The sequence below is a fragment of the Phyllostomus discolor genome, chromosome 2, assembly GCF_004126475.2.
Source record: "Phyllostomus discolor isolate MPI-MPIP mPhyDis1 chromosome 2, mPhyDis1.pri.v3, whole genome shotgun sequence".
Classification (NCBI taxonomy): domain Eukaryota; kingdom Metazoa; phylum Chordata; class Mammalia; order Chiroptera; family Phyllostomidae; genus Phyllostomus; species Phyllostomus discolor.
In genome coordinates this window covers 155,851,172-155,874,705 of record NC_040904.2, presented here as the reverse complement: position 1 = coordinate 155,874,705, position 23,534 = coordinate 155,851,172, and the positions used below count along the sequence as shown (strand labels likewise).

General features: G+C 40.8%; 1 protein-coding gene across 1 annotated transcript in view; it reads right to left on the bottom strand.

Annotated features, from left to right (window-relative positions):
- Positions 1-13,832, bottom strand: part of PPM1H (protein phosphatase, Mg2+/Mn2+ dependent 1H) — a 243,245-nt gene extending 229,413 nt beyond the window's left edge. Inside the window, exon 1 of the mRNA XM_028531950.2 lies at positions 13,126-13,832. Within this exon, the coding sequence (XP_028387751.1) occupies positions 13,126-13,370 (245 nt within the window). The 5' untranslated portion in view covers positions 13,371-13,832. The remainder of the gene's footprint in view (positions 1-13,125) is intronic.
- Between the last annotated feature and the right edge of the window lie 9,702 nt (positions 13,833-23,534).

Below are 23,534 nucleotides of genomic sequence, written 5' to 3'. Positions count from 1 at the left end.
CCGGGTACCCAGTTAGCAGCAAGCAAGAGGCAGACGATCAATGCTTTTTCTCACACATCGATGTTTCTCTCCCTGTCATTCTCCCTCCTTTCCTTGCTCTCTAAAAGTAAATAAAAAAAGAAAAACACCACTACAAAAAAAGGCAGATTGGGCCCTGGCTGGTGTGGCTCAGTGGACTGAATGCCAGCCGGTCCCATATCCAGTCTAGGGCGTGTGCCTGGGCTTCAGGCCAGGCACCCAGTAGGGGGTGTGTGAGAGGCAACCACACATTGATGTTTCTCTCCATCTCTTTGCCCCTCTCTTCCCTTCTCTCTAAAAATAAATAAAATCTTTAAAAAAAAAAGTAGATTGGTATTAAGACTTATAAGTTTCCAAAAACATTAAAATATATTTAGAAGCACTTTGAAGTTAAGAAAAAATGTAATTTTGACAAGATCTGGACTGTTTAGGAAGTGCATATATAAGTATAATTAAGTCTATTTTACTCAACAGAACTACAACTGACCCTTGAACAACATGGGGGTTAGGAGCACCAACCCCAGTACCACTGAAAATCCACATATAATATTTGCTTTTCCCAAAAATTCAACTATACCAGTTGTCCCTTAGTATCGCAGGGGAGTGGTTCCAGGATCCCATCCTCCCCTGCGGGTGGTAAAATCCATGAGTGTTCAAGTCCTTTACATAAAAAGATGCAGGTCAATGAATATAGTCAGCCTTCTGCATTTGCAGATTCCCAATCACGGATCAAAACAATATAGGCATTTATTGAAAAAAATATATACCTGCTGAGAGGTGGACACGCACAGTTCATACCCAAGTTGTTCAAGGGTCAACTGTATTTTTTAAAAGGTTTGAAAAAAATCCTTTTATATAAAACCTGAAGTACCAATATGCCCTTACCCAATTTAAAGCCACTTGGAGATTAGGATTTATTAGTGTCCTTTAAGTTACAAAATACATTACACTGTCTTTGGTGACTTTTGTTTATAAGGATACAATGTATTTTTATTAATGAATAAATTCACAAAACAAATGGCCAGGTTCAATGACTCTTAGATGATCACCAGGATATGTGATTCCAAAGTAATGTAGGTTCTCTCTGGGCCTTAGTTTTTCTTTAATTAGACATGGATTAAAGTTCCTTATATTTAAGTGTATATGGTGGGGCCTTAATAATCATCCAGAGCTATACAGATGTAAATGAGTGGTATCATTATTCTCTCCTCTAAATAAGGAATCATAAAGTCCACTCAGAGAGAAAATACAGGTAAGCATTTAAATTTTACAACCATTTAGAAAAAACTAAGTCAGAAAGGGTATAACAAAGAAAACACTGTGGATTCACATTCCAGAAGACCCAACTAATCTGACCACACCAGAAAAACAGCAATTAAACAGGTATGATTTCCCTGAGGCTCCTAGTGGACAATATCTACTTGGAAGTACGAGATTACAGCACAATAGTGTCTTCTCTTCATTCATCACAAGTACTTTCCAAACAACACATTCTGAAGTCTTTACTAAAGTACCCCTTAGATAATATTCAACTAACTGGCTACCAGCTGAAAAGAGGAGTGACTCAAGTTATAAATAAACTTGTACTGATTTAAGTAGACAGGGGGATAGCAAACTCCTCCTTTCCCATTTGACCCCAGGTAAAGCTCCCAGTTATGTGAATGTTAGGCTATGAACAGTGTGTGGACTGTGGGAGCATTTGCAGGGTGTCAATGTCGTAAAAGGTAAATCTTAGGTGAGGACTCAATTGTTTGGTGGTTTTCTCAACTGACTGTCAAAGCTACTCAAACCTAATTTTTAATGTACTATAGAAAATAACTTAATAGAATAAATCAAAGCCACTGGACTAAAAGAAACATATACTTAATAACAACACAGTTTCCCTGGCTGAGTAGCTCAGTTGGTTGGAGTGTCACCCCAATACACCAAGGTTGTGGGTTCCATCCCGCATCAGCACTCATACAAGGGGCAACCAATGAGTGCATAAATAGGCAGAATGACAAATTGATGTATGGGTGTCTGTCTGTCTTGTAAAAAAAAAAAAAAAGAAAGAAAGAAAGGGATAACAAGACTATTGATGAATAAGCAAATATAGCAAAATGTGCATCACTCAATCTAAATGGTGGACATTAGGTGCTAAATATATAATGGTTTCAATGTTTCTGCATGTTTGAAAATTTCCATACTAAGCAATAGGGAAAAATAATTCAAAATTGTAATCACAGTGATAACAGGAACTGCTGGGGGGAAAAAAACTTGGCCTGAAAGGAAACTAGTTCTCAGCCTAACTCTAAGAACTCAAGAGTTTTCAACTGGAAAGTGCTTGGGAATCCACCTGGGCAGATAAATACAAGATTTTATAGTTTTGTGAAAAATTAGAAAAACAGGAGCAATATCACAGCATTTAAAAAAAAACCCTCAAAACTTCTTTCTGCTTTTACACTGGTTCTGATGTTGGTGATAGCAAATAATGGATTTCTTTTTTTATGTCAGGACTTAGCAGTCAAATCTGATCATCTTTGATATGTAATCAATTGCCTCATCTTCTGCCTTTGATATCTAAATCCTTAACCTGCCTTCAGGAAGAATCCTCCTACCTTTGAAATCTCCTCTTAGTATTTTCCATCCACTGACCTCCCCACTCCATTTATTGGTGATACATTCCCATTTGTCTTTGATGGATTTGGAATTGAGTCTAATCTCTCTCCCCTATTACAATGTCCCTATTGCAACAGTTTTCAATAAAGTCTTTCTTAATATTTTAACAAGTATCAGAATAATTTTTTTCTTTACTCATACCTCTAAACAGGTACAGAGAGAACTTGGCAGCTAATCACAATGCTTGCTGGAGAGAACAGCTTGCTTCCGTAATGTGGATTAAAGGATGCCCCAAATACTGAGATTTGTAATTGCTCAGAAGCATTAAGACATCGGAAACAAAACAACAACCCCCACCCCCCCACCTCCCGGTGCCGGTCTCTTTCAACCTCAATAGTTCATGATTTCATTTCAGTTGAATTTCAAAAATGACACTAAAGCCCTGACCAGCATGGCTCAATTGTTTGAGCATTGTCCCCCAAAGTGAAAGGTCACCAGTTCAATTCCCAGAGCACATGCCTAGGTTTCAGGTTCAGTCCCCTTTTGGGGTGTGTACAAGAGGCAACTCATCAATGCTTCTCTCTTCCATGGGTGTTTCTCTTCCTCCCTTTCTCCCTCCCTTCCCCTCTCTCTTAAGAAAAAAAAAAAAAAGACACTAAAGTGAGAAAAACGATTGCACAAAAGTTTTCTTGAGGATGATGACTATGCCATGTTATAGAGCCAGCATGAGACCAATGCCTGCCACATGGGGTAGGAATGCAATGATTTCACTGGTCGAATGAGATAACAAAAACAGATGAATGTTTATTACCTGAAAGAAAACAACATACATTCAATGGGAAAAAATATCAATCCTCTGTTCAAATTAGACAAATAAGAAATAATTATAAAGGCATTTGATTTTTAACTTCTATCAAACATCAAAAATTAAAGATACCTTCCTTTAAAAATAATTGGTCCTATCCTCTCAAAGTTTTCCAAAAAACAGGAGAAAATACTTCCGAAATTCATTTTAGGAAGCCAGTATTACCCTGATAGCAAAAGCACACAAGCACAGCTCAAGACAAGCCAACATCTCTCATTAATATAGATGCAGAACTCTTTAACAAAATAGTAGCTAACCAAATCCAGCAATACATTAAAAGGACCATACACCATTATCAAGTGGGATTTATTCCAAGGATGCAAGGATGGTTCAACACACACCAATCAATCAATGCAGTTGATGGATGCATGAATGCAGTGACATACTACACTAAATGAAGATAAAAATCATATAATCATCTTGATATGGAAAAAGCATTTGACAAAATTCAACATCCATTAATGATAAAAACTCTCAATAAAGTGAGTATAGAAGGAATGTACCTCAACATAACAAAGGCCATATATCACAAGCCCACAGTTAACTCAATGGTGAAAAGATGAAAGCTCTTCCTCTGAGAGCAGAAATAAGACAAGGATGCCCGACTCTTCCCACTTGTATATTTTAATAATGGAAGTCTTAGCCAGAGCAATCAGGCCAAAAAAAAAAAAAAAAAAGAAAGAAAGAAAGAAAAAAGAAATAAAAAGTATCTTACACCCCTGGCTGGTGTGGCTCACTGGACTGAGAGCCGGCCTGCAAACCAAAGGGTCATCGGTTCCATTCCCACTCAGGGTGTATGCCTGGGTTGCTGGCCAGGTTCCCAAGAGGTGGTGCACAAGAGGTAACTACGCATTGATGTTTCACTCCCTTTCTTTCTCCCTTCCTTCTGCTCTCTCTAAAAATAGATAAATAAAACCTTTTTTAAAAAAGCATCTCAGCCCTGGCTGGCGTAGCTCAGTGGATTGAGCGCGGGCTGGGAGGCAAAGTATCCCAGGTTCGATTCCCAGACAGGGTACATTCCTGGGTTGCAGGCCATAACCCCCAGCAACCACACATTGATGTTTCTGTCTCGCTCTCTCTCTCTCTCTCTCTCTCTCTCTCTCTATCTCTATCTCCCTCCCTTCTCTCTCTAGAAATAAATAAATAAATAAAATCTTTAAAATAATCTTTAAAAAAAAAAAGCATCTCACAGATATGAAGCTGTGAACTGTCACTATTTGCAGATGAAATATTATATATCATAAACCCTAAAGACTCTCCCAAAAAACTGTTAGAAGTAATAAATTCAGTAAAGTTGCAGGATATAAGATCAATATACAAAAATCAATTGTGTTTCTATATACTAATAATAAACTATCAGAAAGAGAAAATAATCCTGTTTGCAATTGCATCAAAAATACCTAGGAATAAATTTAACCAAGGAGGTGACAGACCTGTACATGAAAACTGTAAGACATTGATGAAAAAAACTGGAGAAGCAAATAAATGGAAAGCTATTCCATACTCATGGATAGAAATAATAGTAAAATATCCACACAACACAAAGTAATATACAGGGTGGGGCAAACAGCTGTGAGTCTTCAAAGCACAGAGTTTAACTCTTATATTATTATTTATTAGTTATATTATTTTCCATATAAACTGTAAACCTACTTTTGCCCTACCCTGTAGAGATTCAATGTAATCCCCATCAAAATTCCAAGAGCATTTTTCTCGGAAATAGCATGAACAATCCTAAAACTTGTATAAAACCACAAAGGACCCCAAACAGCCAAAGCAATCTTAAGAACATAGCTGAAGCCATCATTCTTCCCAATTTCCCATTATATTATAAACTATAGCAATCAACATAGTATGGTATTGGCAGAAAAACAAACACAGATCAATGGAAGAGAAAAGAGAGCCCAGAAATAAACCACATCTGTGGTTAATAAATTTACAACAATAACAACAACAAAAACACAAGAACATACAATGGGGAAAGGTCAGTCTCTTCAACGAGTGGTGCAGGGAAACACGCAAAAGAATGAAACTGGACCACTATCTTACACCACATATAAAAATTAACTCAAAATAGATCAAAGACTTTACTATAAGACTCCCAACTGTACAACTCCTAGAAGAAAAAAGGCAGTAAGCTCCTTGGCATCAGTCTTGGAAATGATTTTTTAGCCTTGACACCAAAGGAAAGGCAGCACAAGTAAAACTAAACAAATGGGACTACATCAAACTACAAAGCTTCTGCACAACAAAAGAAACCATCAAAAAATGAAAATAAAAAACTACCATATGGGAGAAGATATTTGCAAATCATATATCTGATAAGGGGTTAATATCCCAAATATAAAAGAATGTACACAATTCAACAGCAAAAAGACAAACAATTTGATTTTTTAAATGAACAGAGGATTTAAATAGACACATTTCTGGAGAAGACATACTGATGGCCAACAGGTACTTGGAAAGGTGCTCAACATCACTAATCACAAGGAAAATGCAAATCAAAGCCACAGTGAAATACAACCTCACACCTGTTAGAATAGCTAATACCAAAAAGACAAGAGAGAACAATTGTGGATGAGGATGTGGGAAAAAGGGAACCCTGGTGCACTGTTGGTAGGGATGTAGGTTGGTGCAGGCCTAGTATGGAAAACAATATGGAGGCTCCTCAAAAAATAAAATTAGAACTACTGTATTATCCAGCAACTCCATTTCCAGGTATTTAGCCAAAGGAAATTAAAACACTAACTCAAAAAGGTATCTACAACCCCATGTTCATTGCAGCATGATTTACAATAGCCAAGTCATAGAAACAGCCCAAATCCACCAATGGATGAATGGATATAGATCTACATACACACATACATTCATATATATGTACATATATCTATATAAAGTGGAATATTATTCAACCATAAAAAAAACAAGGAAATCCTGCCACTTGCGACAACATGGTTGGGCCTCAAAGGCTTTTGCTAAGTGGAATGAGTCAGGCAGGGAAAGACAAATACCATATAATATCACTTATACGGGGAATCTAAAAAGAAAACAAAAACAAAACCTGAAGTCATGCAGAGAACAGACTGGTGGTTGTGGGGGAAGGGAAGGGCTGGAGGTGTGGGGGAAAACCAGGTGCAGGTGGTCAAAGGTATAAATTTCCAGTTATAAAATCACTAAGTCTGGTGACTGTAGTTAAAATCTTGTACTGCCTATTTGAAAGTTGCTAAGAGTAAATCTTAAAAGTTCTCATTACAAAGAAAAAACATTTTATAACTGTATATGCTATGGGTGTTAAGTGTTAACTAGGGTTACTGCCATGATTACTTCACAATATATACATATATCAAATCATTACGTTGTATACCCAAAACTAATGTTATATGTCAATTATATCTCAATGAAAAACTATCTTCAATAATATATGTTTAGGAAACAATTCTAATAACCATTTTAAATTATTAATTGGTATGGTTTTAGCAATATGAGGAAGCACGCTGTGGTAGGGAGCATCAGAGATGACTGTCTACCCAGCAGGGGACGAAACACTGAACAAGCACAACCCTTTAGGTCAGCACAGTCCTCTGGCTGAAGCGTCAGTAGTCTTTGAAGGAAGCTGATACATTTTCCTATGAAAAAGGACAGCCCAGGAAGTTCATCTTAGAGGGATGACTTCATTATACTATTAAATTTGAAAAGGGGAAGAGAGCTTAGCCACCTCCTTTAAAATAGGAAAATCAGTACTTTCTGCAAGTTACCAGAAAGGTTAGAGAAATATGTTGGGTGACTTTGGACTTCACTGCTATGGCGAGCTCTGTTACAGGAGACACCACCCCCAACCCCACTGCTTTTTCAGCCTTTCACAACAAGAAGTGGAGAACCTGGAAGCTCTTCAGTTGCAAAGTCAAACAGGAAGTTCTCAGGCAGGAGCCCTGCTAAGAGGTGACAAAGGGCTGGGTGTGCCGGACGAGGTTAAAGGGGGAAAAGAAAGGCCAGGGGATTTCTGAGCTGTGGAGCAAGGGAGAAATAGCGGTTTCTCTGTTGCCATCACTGCACAGGAAGGTAATGCAATTTACTGGTAATTGCTAATTAATACCATTGACAGGAGACAAACAGCATAGAGATTCTAAAATAAACGTAAATACTTATGGGCCATTTGCAGGATTTAAACAAGGTTATTTCATCCAAAATTTCACAATTTTGAACTTTGCATGACACAAAGAACTTATGTAATGTTCATTTAATCAAAACTTGCAAGGTAGCTTGTTCTATTTTTTTTGTTTGTTTTGTTTTGTTTTTGTAGCCATGTCCAAGGCAGTTTTATGAGAAAGGTACTAAAAAATTTTTGAAGAATTGCATAGTTATAGCTATTGCCCAAGTAAAATCATGCCATAATTACTATTCTTTCTGTGCAAACAAAGGAATTTACCACTAATAAAAACGTGGACATGATGCTTTCATACACAGAGTCCTGCACATTTCTCTGGCATTCTCTACTGCCATAGTTTCAAATGCAAATTCCATACCCACTTTTATTTCTAAGTTCAAGTGACCATCAATAGGAGAAAAGTGGGCAAACAAGTCATGAAGGAAAGAAGTTCAAACTGAGCTCCTAACCTATCAAAATTTGAACTGAGTTCCCAGGGACCACCTGAGTGGAATTTAAACTTGTAGAAAGAGAAAGGAAGTCGCTGCCAGGTGGGGTCTCTGGGTCAGACTGTTGCTTCCCGTGGGCTGACTCTGAGCAGATTTAACAGGCTAAGTCAGTGATGTCAAAGTCAAACTAAAATGCCAGTTTTAGGGGAAAGATTTTAGCTCTGTGGAAGTGATCTGTGACCGCAGTGCTTGTAAACTGAGCACACAGCCCTTAATCATGCAGCTAAATTTTTCAGCGACAATAGGACACTTTCAGAAGAACCAGGAAATGCCACCCTGCACAATGCCAGCACATACTGAGTTAATAAATGAGGGTCTTCAGTTTCTGGATCCCCAAAAATCTCACAGGGATTGCTTAAATTACCTCTCCTGCTCTATAATCTATAGAGTATCTTTAATACCAAGTGGCAACGCATACACCACTTCTCATTTTTTTATCTACCATCAGAAAGGTCATCAAGTAAACCAGGCAGTGAGAGACAAATACCATATGATCTCACCTATAAGTGGAACTTAATCAATAAAACAAACAAGCAAGCAAAATATAACCAGAGACACTGAAATTAAGAACAAACTGACAGTAACTGGAGGTGGGGTGGAAATAACAGGGGAAAGGGTCATCAAGGAACATGTATAAAGGACCCATGGACAAAGCCAAAGGGAGGTAGGATTGAGGGTGGGAGGTGGGGAAGGATGGGGTGGAGGGGGGTGGTGGTAGGAAAATGGAGACAACTGTATTCGAACATTAATAAAAATGATTTTAAAAAAAAGGTCACCAACACTAGAGCTCAACTCTCCTGTAACTCCTCACTCACTCACCCAAGTGATGCCAATTCCTCCTTGCCAGGAAAGCTTAGAAAGTAGCTCACTTTCTAGAAAGATAAGCAAACCACTTCTGACTCAGGCCTTGACTCATTAGCATCTCTCTTATCTCCACTCTCTGAGCAATCTTCCTGCCCATGCTACTCCTTCTCAAGTACTGAATACCTTCTGGAACAAACTGAAGTTAATTTCTCCTCCCAATACATCCTGTAGTATGGGGGCAGTATTACTGGTAGCAGCCTTTAATCACAGCCCCAGTTCCTACTTGTCTTTCTCTCCCCTTCCCTATTTCAGCCTTTTTTGGTCATTTGAGATATATTTTCGCAGGAAGATAAAATTACAATTCAAGGTTTGAGGAAGTGGTAGGGTGCAACGTCTGACAGAGGGAGGTGGCAAGATGACGTTAGTGCTTAATCATGGGAACAGATGGATGTACCATAATATCATACACTGTAAGGAGGGAGTTTGTTGTGGGCTCCAGAGTCACACTGCTTGGGTTCAAATACAGGTTCTGCTACGGTGGTATGACTCTGGGCAAGAATTTTTAAAACATGCAATAGCTGACTACTTTGTCAGGGGCACTGATGTCTTTTCCTTTAGATTGTCAAATAAAAAAAAATGACAACCAACACAATAGCCGTCCAGTGTGAATGAATCAAAATTATACCTGTTTTTTTGTCAGGTTGGCTACACACACACACACACACACACACACATATATATTATATATATATGAGAACTTGTGTATGCCATGAGAAGAAAAAGCTTGAAAATCGCCACCTGAGAGAGTTGTTGTGAGAACCAAATGATATGATACAAACTTGGAAAGAGTGCCAGAACTAAACAGCAAGCACTATGTTATTAGTACTATGTATATTTTACAAAATATGCATAGTAATATACATAGTACAGCTGTTATTAGTACTATGTATACATTTTAAAAGAATAAAGAAATAGGTATGTACTGACTTGGAAAAAGTCCATGGCACTGTCTTATGAAAATGCTACTGTATAAACCTATACCAGGAAGACAAACAACCCAACTAAAAAAATGGGCAAAAAACCTGAATAGGCACCTTCCCAAGCAGGGCATACAGATGGCAGACCTACAGACATATGAAAAGATGCTCAACATCATTAGCCATCAAAGAGGTGCAAATGAAAGCCACAAAGAGAATCACCTCACACCTGTCAGAATGGCTTTCACTAATAAATTAACAAACAAGTGCTGACAAGGTTGTGCACTGTTAGTAGGAATGCAGACTGGTGCAGGCACTATGGAACAGCATGGAATTTCCTCAAACAATTAAAAATGAAACTTCCTTTTGATCCAGCAGTACTACAACTGGAATTATACCCTAAGAAACCTGAAACATCAATTCAAAAGAACTTATGCACCCCTATGTTCGTTGCAGTACTATTTACAATAGCCAAGAGTTGGAAACAAGCCTAAGTGTCCATCAGTAAATGAGTGAGTCAAAAAGCTGTGGTACATTTACACAAAGAAATACTATGTAGCAGAAAGAAAGAACTCCTTCCTTTCGCAACAGCATGGATGGAACTAGGCACTATCATGCTAAGTAAAATAAACCAGTCATTGGTGAAAGACAAATACCATATGATTTCACTTTTAAGAGGAATTTAATAAACAAAATAAACTAATGAGCAAAACGGAACCAGAGGCATGGAAACATGGAACAGTGGCCAGAGGGGAGGTAGGAGTGGGATAATGGTGGAAAGAAGGGAACGGACTAATCAAAGAACATGTATGAATGACCCATGGACAGGCACAACTGTGAGGGCTGACTGTGGGGGGCGGGGCTGGGCGGCGGATGGCAAAGGGAGAAAAAATTGGGACAACTGTAATAGAATATAACAATGAAAAAATTTTAAAATAAAATAAAAATACCATTTAATCTTTATTTTTTAAAAAAGAAAATGCTACTGAATAACATGCTTTGTAGGGCTCTGACTGGGGAAGAAAGAAGAAATGAATGATACACATTTATAGGTGCATCTACAGAAGCCTCGAAAGACACACACACCAAACACTGAACTGTCATTACCGGGGGTCGGGGGGGGGGGGGGGGGGCGAGGAAGGGCTTACACTTGTATACTGGTCTTTGTGTAACAAGTCTGTACTATTTTTATAATTAATTTTTACATCTCTCTCATCCTGGTCTAGGAAAGATAAGCTTCTTAGAGATAAGGAAGCTGACACATGACTAGGAAGAGGCAGAGCCCTCTCAGCACAATCTCTCCTACACATCTCATTTCAGACTCCCTTATAATCTTTAGAGCCCTTGGCAAATCATGTGCCTGACGCTGGATAGAAACATTCTGAAACTGGTGTTTTTTTCCCCCTTTCCTTTCTGTCCTGCTAATCTGAAGTACTCCTTTTATTGTGTCCTAGTGGATTCCACATTTCACGTTTTAACAACTTCCTTCCTACCTCTTTTATAATTTTCTCACCATTTCTCTACCTGTCTTTCTGCCCCTCAAACAAGTGCTCTTGCCCTGGAAACCCCACTGGAGTGACAACTTGGCCCTCCACTTTAAGGTTTTTGGCAGGCACAGGGGCCCCCATCTACGCCATTGCAGGCCAGAGTATGCCTCCAAGTTGCTTTGTATTTTGCAAGGGGCCCAAATGTGCTTTTCAACAATATTTTCTTACTTCAGTCAAGAAACAATGCTTGGTATGTTTTGGCAGGCACCTTTTCCTTCTTTAGGTCTTTCCTTACACAGGTGTTTACTTTCGCTTTGGCTTTCTCCTGGAAGTTACAAAGCTATTTTGTACCTTCCCATCCCCAACGTTCTCTACTATGCTTATCCTTTATTGTGTTAATTTTTATTGTTTTAGCACCCATCCGTTTCACTTCTGCTTTCCACTCTCACACTCCAGCCATCAATCCCCATTTATACACATTTTCTATTTCAGCCCATGGAGAAACGGCTATATGTTGAAAGACGAAGGAAGAGATTTCCAGGTTCTAAACAGGGCACCTTCCAGGCCAGGGCATCTTCCAGGCCATGTCCCGCACCGGAACCCGGCGTGTTGGGAACCAAGCCTGCCCGGGGGTGTCCGGGCCACCAGAACAGGGTCAGCATCAAAGTGCCCAGGCGTCGGAAGAGCTGATTGGTTCCGGATGAACCAATCAGAGGGCGAGGCTGTGCACCGACTGGGGCGGGCACAGTTAAGGAGCGGACCTAGTTAAAGCTAAAGGGACAGGTGTGCCAAGGCACGGGGGTTTCACGTGCATTTTTGCACCCACCAGGTCACTAGTAACCCTTGAACTCCGGTCTGCTAAATTAAATTCCACCTTTAACGTTTCCCAGTTTCATAATGCTAAATAGGAGGAGAAACATTATTTATCCTACCATTCATAAAATGGTCATTAATAGTCAATGAAGGGGAAGCCGTAGAGTAGGGCAGAGGCCATTAAAATCCTCCATCTCTCCTTTCCCAGTTTCACTCCAGGACAACAAAGCTCAATCGGTTCTTAAAATACTAAGTCACTCAAATGCTCGCTTATTTGCTCAAGCTGATTACCCAACATGCTATCATTAAACACCTGGAATAAGTTTGCCCCTCCCAAAGGACTGGAGGATATTGTATTGGCATTTAACGAACGCGCAGAAAGAAAGGAGAAGCAAGTGAGCTACTAGGCTACAATCAAGAAACTAAGACCTTCTGAAATATGCTACCACACAAGCGAACGCGGCTGCCTCCAGTTCTCGGACGCCGCCCGGGGGCCCCTCCAAGCTCTCCACCCCACAAACTTCGCGCGGAGGCACAAAGACGCGGGCGGGAGGGGGAGAGCGCTGATAGCAGATTTCCCTGCTGTTTCAAACTTCAGCAGAACTGTTCTAAGCACTTTCAAGTGTCACGGCCCCCAGAATCACAAATCCGCGATAGCTTTCCCACGGTCCAGCGCTTCACCCACCTATCTACCTCCATTCCAGGGTGGGAGACACCGCGTCCTTGGGGATGGGGGAAGGGGGAGTGGAGAAGACAGAAAGGGCCAGTATAAATTAAGAGGTACCCGCCGAGGCCTGGGCGCCGGCATCCAGAGAACCCTGGGGCTGAGGACAAGAAGAGAGGAGGGCTGGAACCAGGCGGGGAAGGGCCGCGAAGAGAGCGGGGGAGCCGCGGGTGTCGCTGCACTCACTCTGCGTAGCCAGTTGCCCAGGGCAGCCGCCGGGTCTCCTTGAGGATGAGGATGGGGCGGGCGATGTGGTCGGCGCTGCACTCCACCTCGTCCTGAGACAGCCCCAGGAACTCCGGCCGCCCGTAGGGGAAGCGCAGGGGCAGGTCCGAGCCTCCGCAGCCGCCGCCGCTGTGCTCGGAGCCTGAGCTGCCAGCCATGATGCCGCCCATGAAATTGGCCACGGCAGATTTCACTCGAGTGAGCATATTACTCCGGCGCCCCGCAGCAGCGGTGCGAGCAGCAGAAGGTGGCTGGGGCCCGGCGAGGCGCAGCGCGGAGCATACAGGCTGCGGCGGGTGCCGGACGCTCTAGCAGCCGGGCCGCCCGGACGCGCCGCCGCGCGGCTCCCCGAGCCTAGCGCTGCAGGGGGCCGAGCCCCGGCCTCCCGCGCTCCCTGCCGCCGCCGCCTCCCGTGGCTACACTTCCGCAAGGGAGAGGCATGGAGCGGGCGGGCCGGGCCGGGGTCCGCCGCGTACTCCGGGAGCGGCCGGGCAGCCGCAGCTTCGGCAAGTCCCTTCCCAGCCCGCTGCGCCCGACTCCTAAATGAGCGGAACTGAGCCCACCAGGCCAGCCCGCGGAGCCGGCGCGCTCGCTGCCACGGCTACGGCCGCCGTCGAGTCATGTGATGAACAGGCTGCACGGGCTCTAGCTGCAGCTTTGGCCGGAGCTCAGCCCCTCCCCTGCTGGCCCAGTGAAGCTCGCCCTAAGATCTTGACCACCTGGGGGAGGGGGATCCGGGCAAGGTCTGTTACTGGCGGAGGGGATGGGGGCGCTGTGAGCTCGAGCGGGTACAGGTGTTAGAGGACGTCACGTGGGGCCAGGCAGCCTGGAAAAGGCAGTTAGGAATCCGTTCCGTGAGCAATGCTGCCTGCACCTCTGGGAAAGGAAACTTGGGAGCTGGAGGGGAAAGGAAGAACACAGGTAGGATTCTGGTGGGATACTCCAAGACCTACAGTGGAAACGAGGACTACCTGGTGTAACAGACTTTTCAGAGCTTTTAAAAACCAACAACCTACAATAGCTGCACAAGAATCACGAGAAGTTTTTCCCTAGACATTTCTAGAATTACTTGACTTGTTCATTATCACCACACGCGTCATCATCTACCGAACAAACCCTGGTTCAAACCCAGAATAAGTTTAATGGCGAAGAAAAGTCGAAAGAACTCTAAGAAATCAGAAGCATGCCCTATTTTACCTGGTACTTAAATGTTTAATAAATGTATACAAGCATTTTCTTCCAACATAGCACCAGAAGTATCTTTACAAAGCTGTCCGTTTACCATTGAGAAACTTAATTCAGCCTTTTATTTTTTCGTATTTTGAAAAATTGTTACAAAATTAAGGGCCTTTTAAAAGTAAAGGAAATAAAATAGAATATAGCAACTCGACAAAATGTTAAAGGAAAATAAATAAATGTTTGCAACGATAAAAATTTCGGTGGTCTGGTATTAAAACAGAAAAAAGGAAAAACGAATGTGCTTCACTAGGCGTAATATTTATTAAATGTTGGACTTAAAGAATTATTTCTGCAAGAGGGCTGTATCCTGTTCATGTTTACTTATTCTGTATCCTGTTCCTATGTTCAATTACCATTTAATTTGCCAGGATTCTGTGTTACTTGTGGAGTTATGCACTGATTGCTCGCTCACTTGGAGTTAAGGAGGAAATACAGGCTCTCATTTTTCTAAGGGAGTTGTGGGAGGCGGAAGAGCAGTCCAGGTGTTGGAGCTGAAGTTAATTCTCTGAAGAAGAATTGGAATCCTTGCTCTTAGGGGAGGGCTGGATAAGCCTCATTGATTCCTTTTATAGTTATTTTGGTATTTTATTTAATCTTTCTTGTATATTTTACATTGCCTTTTCATCCCCTTATACCCCTCTCCTCCCATCAATCACCACACTGCTGTCCATGTCCATGAGTCCTTAAGCATTTTTGCTTAATCCCTCCACCTCCTAGCCTCCCCCCACTCCCGCTAGTTGTATTTTTAAAGCATTTTCCTCTTTGGCTGTTGTTTTTCAATTACAGTTTAAGTTTAATATTACTTTGTATTAGTTTCAGGTGTACAGCATAGTGGCGGAAAATCATACACTTTACAAAGTGCCCCCCCCATGGATAATTCCAGTACCCACCTGGCACCGTACCTTTTTATTACAATATTATTGATTATAGTTCCTATAATTGCGTTATATCCTCTTGACTCTTTTGTAACTACCAATTTGTGTTTCTTAATCCCTTCACCTTTTTCACCCATTCCCCCAAACCCCCTCCCCTGTGGCAACCATCAGTCTGTTCTCTGTAGTCCTGAGTCTATTTCTAGTTTGTGTGTTCATTTATTTTGCTCTTCAGATTCTACATATAAGTGAAATCATATGGTATTTGTCTGACTTATTTCACTCAGCATTAATACCCTCTAGCTCCCTCCATGCAGTTGCAAATGGTAAGATTTCATGTTTTTGTGGCCAAGTAAAATGCTTTTACATATATATTTTAAAAATTGGTCTGTCCGGAAAGTATCCAGCCATATACTATTGAAAATAGAGACATTTACTGAAGAAGATACAAGATATAAGAAACACTGTTCATAGGACAATGATGCCTCAGTCCCCTTCAAAGAAGGCACCTTGGGACCTCACACAGTTCTCCCAATACCATCAGCTTCCCTGTTGTATTTTCCTGAATCTCATTGAAGGTCTGAAATCTCTTCCCTTTCAAAGGTGATTTTAGGTTTGGGAAAAGCCAGAAATCACAGGTCACCAAATTTGGGCTGTAGGAGGGGCTGAGTCACCTGGATGATTTAATGTTTTGGCAAAAAACTCTGCATGAACCATAATGCATGAGCGGGTGTATTATTGTGATGAAGCTGCCAATCGCCAGTTTCCCATAGCTGCGAGCTTCTGAATCATCTGAATAGTTTCTGTGGAAGAATGCTCAAGCTTAATGCAAAACCTGATACATTCATCGTACTATTCATTCAGTCATTTTGAATGTGATGGCCACACAGTACAGGTGCTCACTCAATGGTGTCTACCGCCCCCACTGACTAGTACAGTGAAGTTGTCATTGTTCATACATGCACATTCCAGTCCATTCTTCTTGACTGCCAGGTTATATCGATGTCACACAAACTGTTCTCATTATATTAACAATGGCTGGACTTCTACATACACACACACACACACACACCACTGCTTTTTAATCCACTCATCTATTGATGGACACTCATGTTGTTGCCATATCTTGACTATTGTAAATAATGCTGCAGTAAACTGGGGTGCATGTATTTTATTTTTTTCAATTAGTGTTTTGGGTTTCTTTGGATACATACCCAGAAATGGAATCACCCTTGGGCTTTTTCATGAATCAGTACTCCAATTTACTGTATAGGAAATAAATATGTTTAAAACAACAATATTTAATCTTTAGTGAAATAACATTCCTGTCAATGAGTTCTTTTAATACTTTTCACAAAACAGCAATGTAATTTTACTTTGCCTTTTTAACTTTACTTTTTGGGGAAGGATTCTAAATGATACAAAATGTAAATGAGCAACACCAATCCTATAAACCTTTGCTTTGTTGAACTACACTTCCAATGGGAGATCTCTATGTAGTGGCTAACCATCCGACCAACCGCTTACTCAGATAAACCTACAACCCCTTTCTCAAGCTTTTGTTGTAGAACAATTACCTTTTAACCATGTCCTTTGGATCCTTCAGTAATTAACTTCAGAAGAGATTATGTTCTTCCCTTTATTTCACTTTATGGCAAGGCTTTAGTATTTACTAGAAATAAGAGTTCTAAAACTTTCTTGTCTGATTTATTTTTATTTTAAAAGTAGTACCTGATTATAGTCAGTAAATAAAATCCAACAGCACAGAACTAACAATGAGACAGTAAAAGACTCCAAAACATTCCCTGGGGCGGGCGGGGGGGGGGGGGGGGGGGGCGGGGTCACTACTGTTAATGTTTTCTGTAGGCTTCCACGATATTATCTCTGATAGGATACTTAGCATAATTAAGTATTTGTGAATCAATGCTTTTGTAAGGAGCTATTCTACTCTTTGTAACTTGATTATTTATGTTATGGGAAAATGTTGCTATATCTTTAGCTTTGCACAGCAAACTTTGTCCTACCAACAGCGGGCAAACAGGGATTCCATGCCTGTTCTCCTTCAGATATTTCCATAGTATGAGTGTTCACAGGTAACTAATAAATCTGCTGCCTTATTGTTATATACACCTCTAAGTTCAGTGTCCCATCCCAGGATTTTTCAGAGAAATATTTTCCATGAAATTTATTCATCAGTGATGTCATTCATGAAGATCAGTGTTTCAGCAGGGAAAGGGTGGGGGGGGGGGGCGGAAATCCTGATTAAACTGGAGCAGTAATCCATTTTAGGGAGCCCCTGAAAAATGTGCCTTTTCACACCTATTGCAAGTGCAAATTTGAGAGTACCAGTGCTCCCAGATGTAGGGTTAGTGATTCACTGAATTCTAATGGTACAGCAATCAGAAACAGACCTTTGATGTATTTATGCCCCAGTATATGCCCTAGTCATCAGTAGGTACCCTTCATTTTTGTCTCTCTGTTCTCGTACTCCCTGGAAAAAGTGGATTGAAGATTTCAATAGAATATTCATTTACAGGTTAGATACATACACCTTATAGTGGGATGTTTTTTATATAAACTAATCTTGTTTCCGGGCCTATAATGGTATGTTTTTGACTACTCAATGACTCTGTCCTATCAATAAGACAGTTTAAAAAAACTTCTGGATAGATAAGTAACCACAGAAAAGAACCAACTGGAAAAAGAAGTAAAGATGGTCAAGAAGGAGGCGTAGGTAAACATGTCTCACCTTCTCACACACTATAGCAAAAAGTACAAATATACTTCAAAACAAATATCTCCCAGAACTGTCAGAAAATCAAGCAGTATGGAAATCCAACAACCAAGGATTCAAAGAAGCCACACTCATCCAGACAGGTAGGAGGGGCAGAGATGCAGAGATGTGTGGAGGGTTCCAGCCTAGGGTTCCAGTGCCAGGGTGATAAGTTCCCATTCCTTCTGGTTGTAGAGACAGTGGGGGTTGGGGAGGTGGAAGAAACTGGGATTCTCAGGAGATTTCTCTTAAACAGCCTGCAACGGACTTAGGACTTATGCAGACTCACTCTGGAATTCAGCACCAGGGCAACAGCTGGAAGGGCACCAGTGGCATACAGGGAGAAATTGAAGTGATTGGCATTAGGACCAGTTCCAGGAGGCAGCTGCCTCCTGGGCAAAACACCAGAGACCAGTGTCCCTTCTCCAAGCCCTTCCCCACACAGAGCCACAGAGTGGTGACGTTGGTTGCCCTGCCCTGGCAATTACCTAAGACCAGATCTGCCCCATACAACTTACAGGTGTGCTTTTCCACAGTAGGCCATGCTACCAAGGGAGTCAAAGCAGCTCTACCTAATACACAGAAACAAACACAGGGAGGCTGCCAAATTGAGGAGACAAAGAATTATGGCCCAAATAAAAACAAAACAAAAGTGCAAAAAAAAAAACCCCACAACTAAATGAAATGGCGATAAGCAGCCTGTCAGAGGCACAGTTCAAAAAACTATTATCATGCTCAAGGACCTCTTTGGATACTTCCACAGCATAGAAAAGACCCAGGCAGAAATGAAGGTTACACTGAGTGAAATAAAGAAAAATCCACAGGGAACCAACAGTGGAGGGGATGAAGCCAAGAATCAAATCAGTAATTTGGAACATAAGGAATAAAAAAAACATTCAATCAGAACAGGAAGAAGAAAAAAGAATTTTAGAAATTTGAGGATAGGCTAAGGAGCCTCTGGAACATCTTCAAATGTACTAACATTCAAATCATAGGGGTGCCAGAGGGAGAAAAGAAAGCAAGAAATTGATAACTTATTTGAAAAACTAATGAAAGAAAACTTCCCTAATTTGGTAAAGGAACTAGACATACTTGGGGGGGGGGGTCCACCTGCAGGGCGCCCTCCTTCCTGCCTGGCCACCACAAATGAGAATAAGTCTACTAAGACATGATCTGCTTGGGGAGGAAAGGTGGCCAATTTCTCAAAGGAGAAGGGTCAAGAGCCTTTTCCTCAATGGGCTTTTGTTAGGTTCATTTTGCACAGGAATACAGGTAAAGCTCATTAATCATTGTTAGGCAGTAAGGATCAAACAATAGATAGCATACAAAGAACTACTATGATTTATTCTGAGTCAGGGTCTGTTAGCTAAACAGCTACAAAACTTTGGGAATCAAATTCATTTCCTGCTCGGACCCTTATCATTTAATTGAGAGCATTCTTAGCAAAGCAAGTTTCACAGGATTTTATGTATTCTTTCTTAGGCCTGATCACCCAGGGAACCTGCCCTTTCCAGCACAGGGCTGCACTGCCCTCTGTCATTGTTTCAGGATTAAGTTAGGCAGGGTAAATAAGGCAGCCAAGTGATTAGGAGACTTCTCACAGACAGAATGAGGACTCGGGCTATATCAAAGCCAAGGGGTGAGGGTCCATCACCTCCTTTTGCTATTGCCCCCCAAGTCCTTCCCTGGGGTCTCCCCATGATCCTGCCTGTCTTAGGTCATTACCCCCTTAGAGAATCTTACCCATCGTTGGCTAACCAATCAAGCATTGGGGGCCAGGCAGGGTGAAGTAAAAGGAGGAGAGGCAGCACCCCTGTCAGGTAGATAAGCTTTGTCTCTGTAGTGGTTATGGTCTGAAAGTCACTCACTTAGCCTTAGCCATGGGGGGTGGGGAGGTTTACAGCTTCTGAAACCAGGCAGGGTGGTTCCCAACAACATACAAGTCCAGGAAGCACAGAGAGTCCCAAACAAGTTAGACCCAAAGAGGATCACACCAAGACATGTCATAATTAAAATGCCAAAAGTTTAAGCTAAAGAGAGAATCTTAAAAGCAGCAAGAGAAAAAGCAGAGACTTACCTACAAAGGAGTCCCTATAAGACTGTCAGCTGATTTCTCAAAAGAAACCTTGCAGGCTAGAAGGGCAACTGGCAAGAAGTATTCAAAGTGGTGGAAATCAAGGACCTACAACCTATATTACTTGATCCAGCGGAGCTATCATTTAGAATGGAAGGGCTGATAAAGTGCTTCCCAGAGAAGGTAGAGCTAAATGAGTTCATCATCACCAAGCCATTATTATAAAGGGAATTACATAAGAAAAAGATCAAGACTATGAACATTAAAATGGCAATAAATTCACAACTATCACCAATTGAATCTAAAAAACAAACTAAGCAAATAAGCAGAACAGAAACAGAACCATAGATATGGAGATCATTTAGAGGGTTATCAGCTGGGAGTAGGAAGGGGGCAAATGGGAGAAAAGGTGCAGGGATTGAGAAGTATGATTAGTAGATACAAAATAGACAGAGGGATTTTAAGAACAGTATAGGAAATGGAGAAGCCAAAGAACTTATGTGCACAACCCATGGACATGAACTAAGGGGAGGGATTGCTGAAGGGAATGGTGGTACTGGGTAGAAGGGGGCAAAGGAGGAAAGAAATGGGGCAACTGTAATAGCATAATAAAATATATTAAAAAATACAAATAAAAAATGGATAAATTCTTCAATCAAAACATCAGGGATTCTCCTTAAATAGTTTAATTACAATGGAAAAGCAATTACTTACAGTGAAAAAAACCTGACAGACATCACCTAAAACAAATGATCGAGATTAACACCATCAGTAGGGAGACAGTAACATCCTTTACCCCCTGACATCATGTGCTGAAAATGGCACATCCCTTCTGTGACATTTTATTAACCTCAAATTATTAACCTTGGTATAATCATAAGAAACATGAGTCAAACCCAAACTAAGCATATTCTACAACATACCTGACCAGGTGTCTCCAAAAGTGTTAAGATCCTGAAAGACGAGGAAAGTGTGAAGTACTGTCACAGATTGGGGACAAAGAAGATACACCCTACTAAAACCCTGTACCAATGTTGATTTCTTAGTTTTGATGTTAACATGAGGGGAAGCTGAATGAAGGGTATGCAAAAATAGCACAAAAAGGACCCAGGTTTTTAGAAACTTTTTAAAAGAACCAAGGACATGTGTGGTCCCAGGAGAAAGCAGATGCTCATTCAGAAGGCAGGCCAGGAGAAAAGTGAACAGTGCCTTCCCAGGATCTAACCCCTCACACTGTGGGCTGACGCCTTCGTGACAGCGCTGCTCTCCTGGTGTTATAACCAGCACTTTACCCAGGTCCTCCTGCTAGACCGGGAATTCCTGCAAGCCAAGAGATTTCTTATCATCTTTGTATTTTCAGTGCTTAGACTAATGCCTAGCAAGTAATAGGGTTCAGTGTGTAAATTAATTCTTAAAAATTTCAATCAGAGATGAAAGAACATAACTTCTTTGAGTAATTAAATATGTTACATGTATACCCTTTGTGTTCTTAAAGATCTTTCTCACCTTATTCCCTAAGACCTGTGTTATGTATAAGTGGAACATCTTCACTCTGTGATATCTAATAAGGCTTAGCTGACTTTAGTCAGTATCCAGATTGGTAATAACGTGGTTGTTCAGTCGTGTGGGTGTCTGCTTCACACCACACTGGTGACCTGATGTACATAACTGGGATATGACATTAAAATAGTTAACATTAACTTGTTTTTGTTTCAGAAACATTTTAGATTCTGGTTTCATATGTAGTAGTGTATTGCCTAAAAATTCCCGAATCTTTGGAAAGGATTTATTTATTTCTCCATAGGAAACAAAACCACTTATCTATAAGTAATTTCCTTGTGAACCAAAAGATTTATAAGTATGGAGTTACAGAGTATTAGAAAATTTTCTATCTATCAAAGACAAACATTCACTAGGTTGTAAACACCTGAGTTTGGAATGGCTGGCACAGTCAACCCGTGAATTACACCTGACTTTTCCTGTTACTTTCAGATGGGCCACCTGTCCTGGATAGACCATTCTATCCTGTGCCCACGTTGTCCTAGACCCAAACCACTGCTTTGTAACTGATGTGGGAATTGTATAATCCTGAATCTCTTCTACATAATTCCTGGTCCCATTACCTACTTTAGATTAAACTCTAAGTAGCAAAAGACATATTAAAAATGGAAAAAATCATTCTAATATCACAGTGTAGTTGCAAGGATTAGCAAGATAATAATTGTAAGCATGATATAACTAATGCTGGCCCAGCGTTATCACCCTCTTCTAGTTAAATCTTTTTTCCTTAGGGACTAATTTTTAATATTAAAATTTTAAACCATTTTCTCTTTCTATTCTTATAACAATGAAAATAGCAACACCTACCTCATAGAATTATTTTATAATTAAATGAAATAACATGAATATTCCTAGCACTCTTTCTGGTACAGAATGGGTGGTTACTAGATGCATAATAAGTGTGGTGATGCTGACAGCACCCTGCACTGTGGAGAAGGGGGAGTTTAAATACAGTATTCCAGTGCTCTTAACCAACAATGTATGTTAAACATTTGTCCTAAAGCTCTTAATCAATACCACCTATTTACTATTAAGGACACAAGTTGGGTAAAGGTAAATGATTTGCCCAAACCACACAGCTAGTAATGCAGCAGTACTCTCTCCTATGGGTCCTTTTTAAAATATGTCGTGAAAAAGAAAGTTTAGGTTACAAAAGGTTTTTTTCTACCTTTTCCAAGTAAGGAACTGCTATTTCAGTTATCTTAAGGATTTTGAAAATTTTCTGTGGATTTGGAAATTTAAAAAGTCTCTTAGCAACCTTAGATAGAATGTTACAAGTACCATAATGTCATTTGGAACTTGTTCCAAAATTCAAACTAATTACTTTCCAGTGAGGTTTTTGGATAGAACTTGTTTTTAAGTTGGGAGTTGCCTGGGTCATACTAAAATTGTACGAAAATTCTAAGTGCTATTCGACTGAAATATCTTTTTTTTAAGATTTTTAATTTATTTATTTATAGAGAGGGAAGGGAGAGAGAGAGAGAGAGAGAGAGAAACATCAATGTGCAGTTGCTGGGGGCCATGGCCTGCAACCCAGGCATGTACCCTGACTGGGAATGGAACCTGCGACACTTTGGTTCGCAGCCCGCGCTCAATCCACTGAGCTACACCAGCCAGGGCTCGATTGAAATATCTTTTAAAAACATAGTAATATCATCCGTCTGCTTCCAAGCCTTGCCATGTTAACTTTTCTTTTTAAATATGTTTTTTTTCCCCACTCTCCTGCCATTTTGAAATCCTGCTATCCAGATTATTCGTCCAAGGTAATAGTAGCCTGAGTGAAGTAGCCAATGAAGATTATTCACTGAATGAAAAGCAGGTGTTTGCTCAGAGAAGGGCACATGGTTTGCAA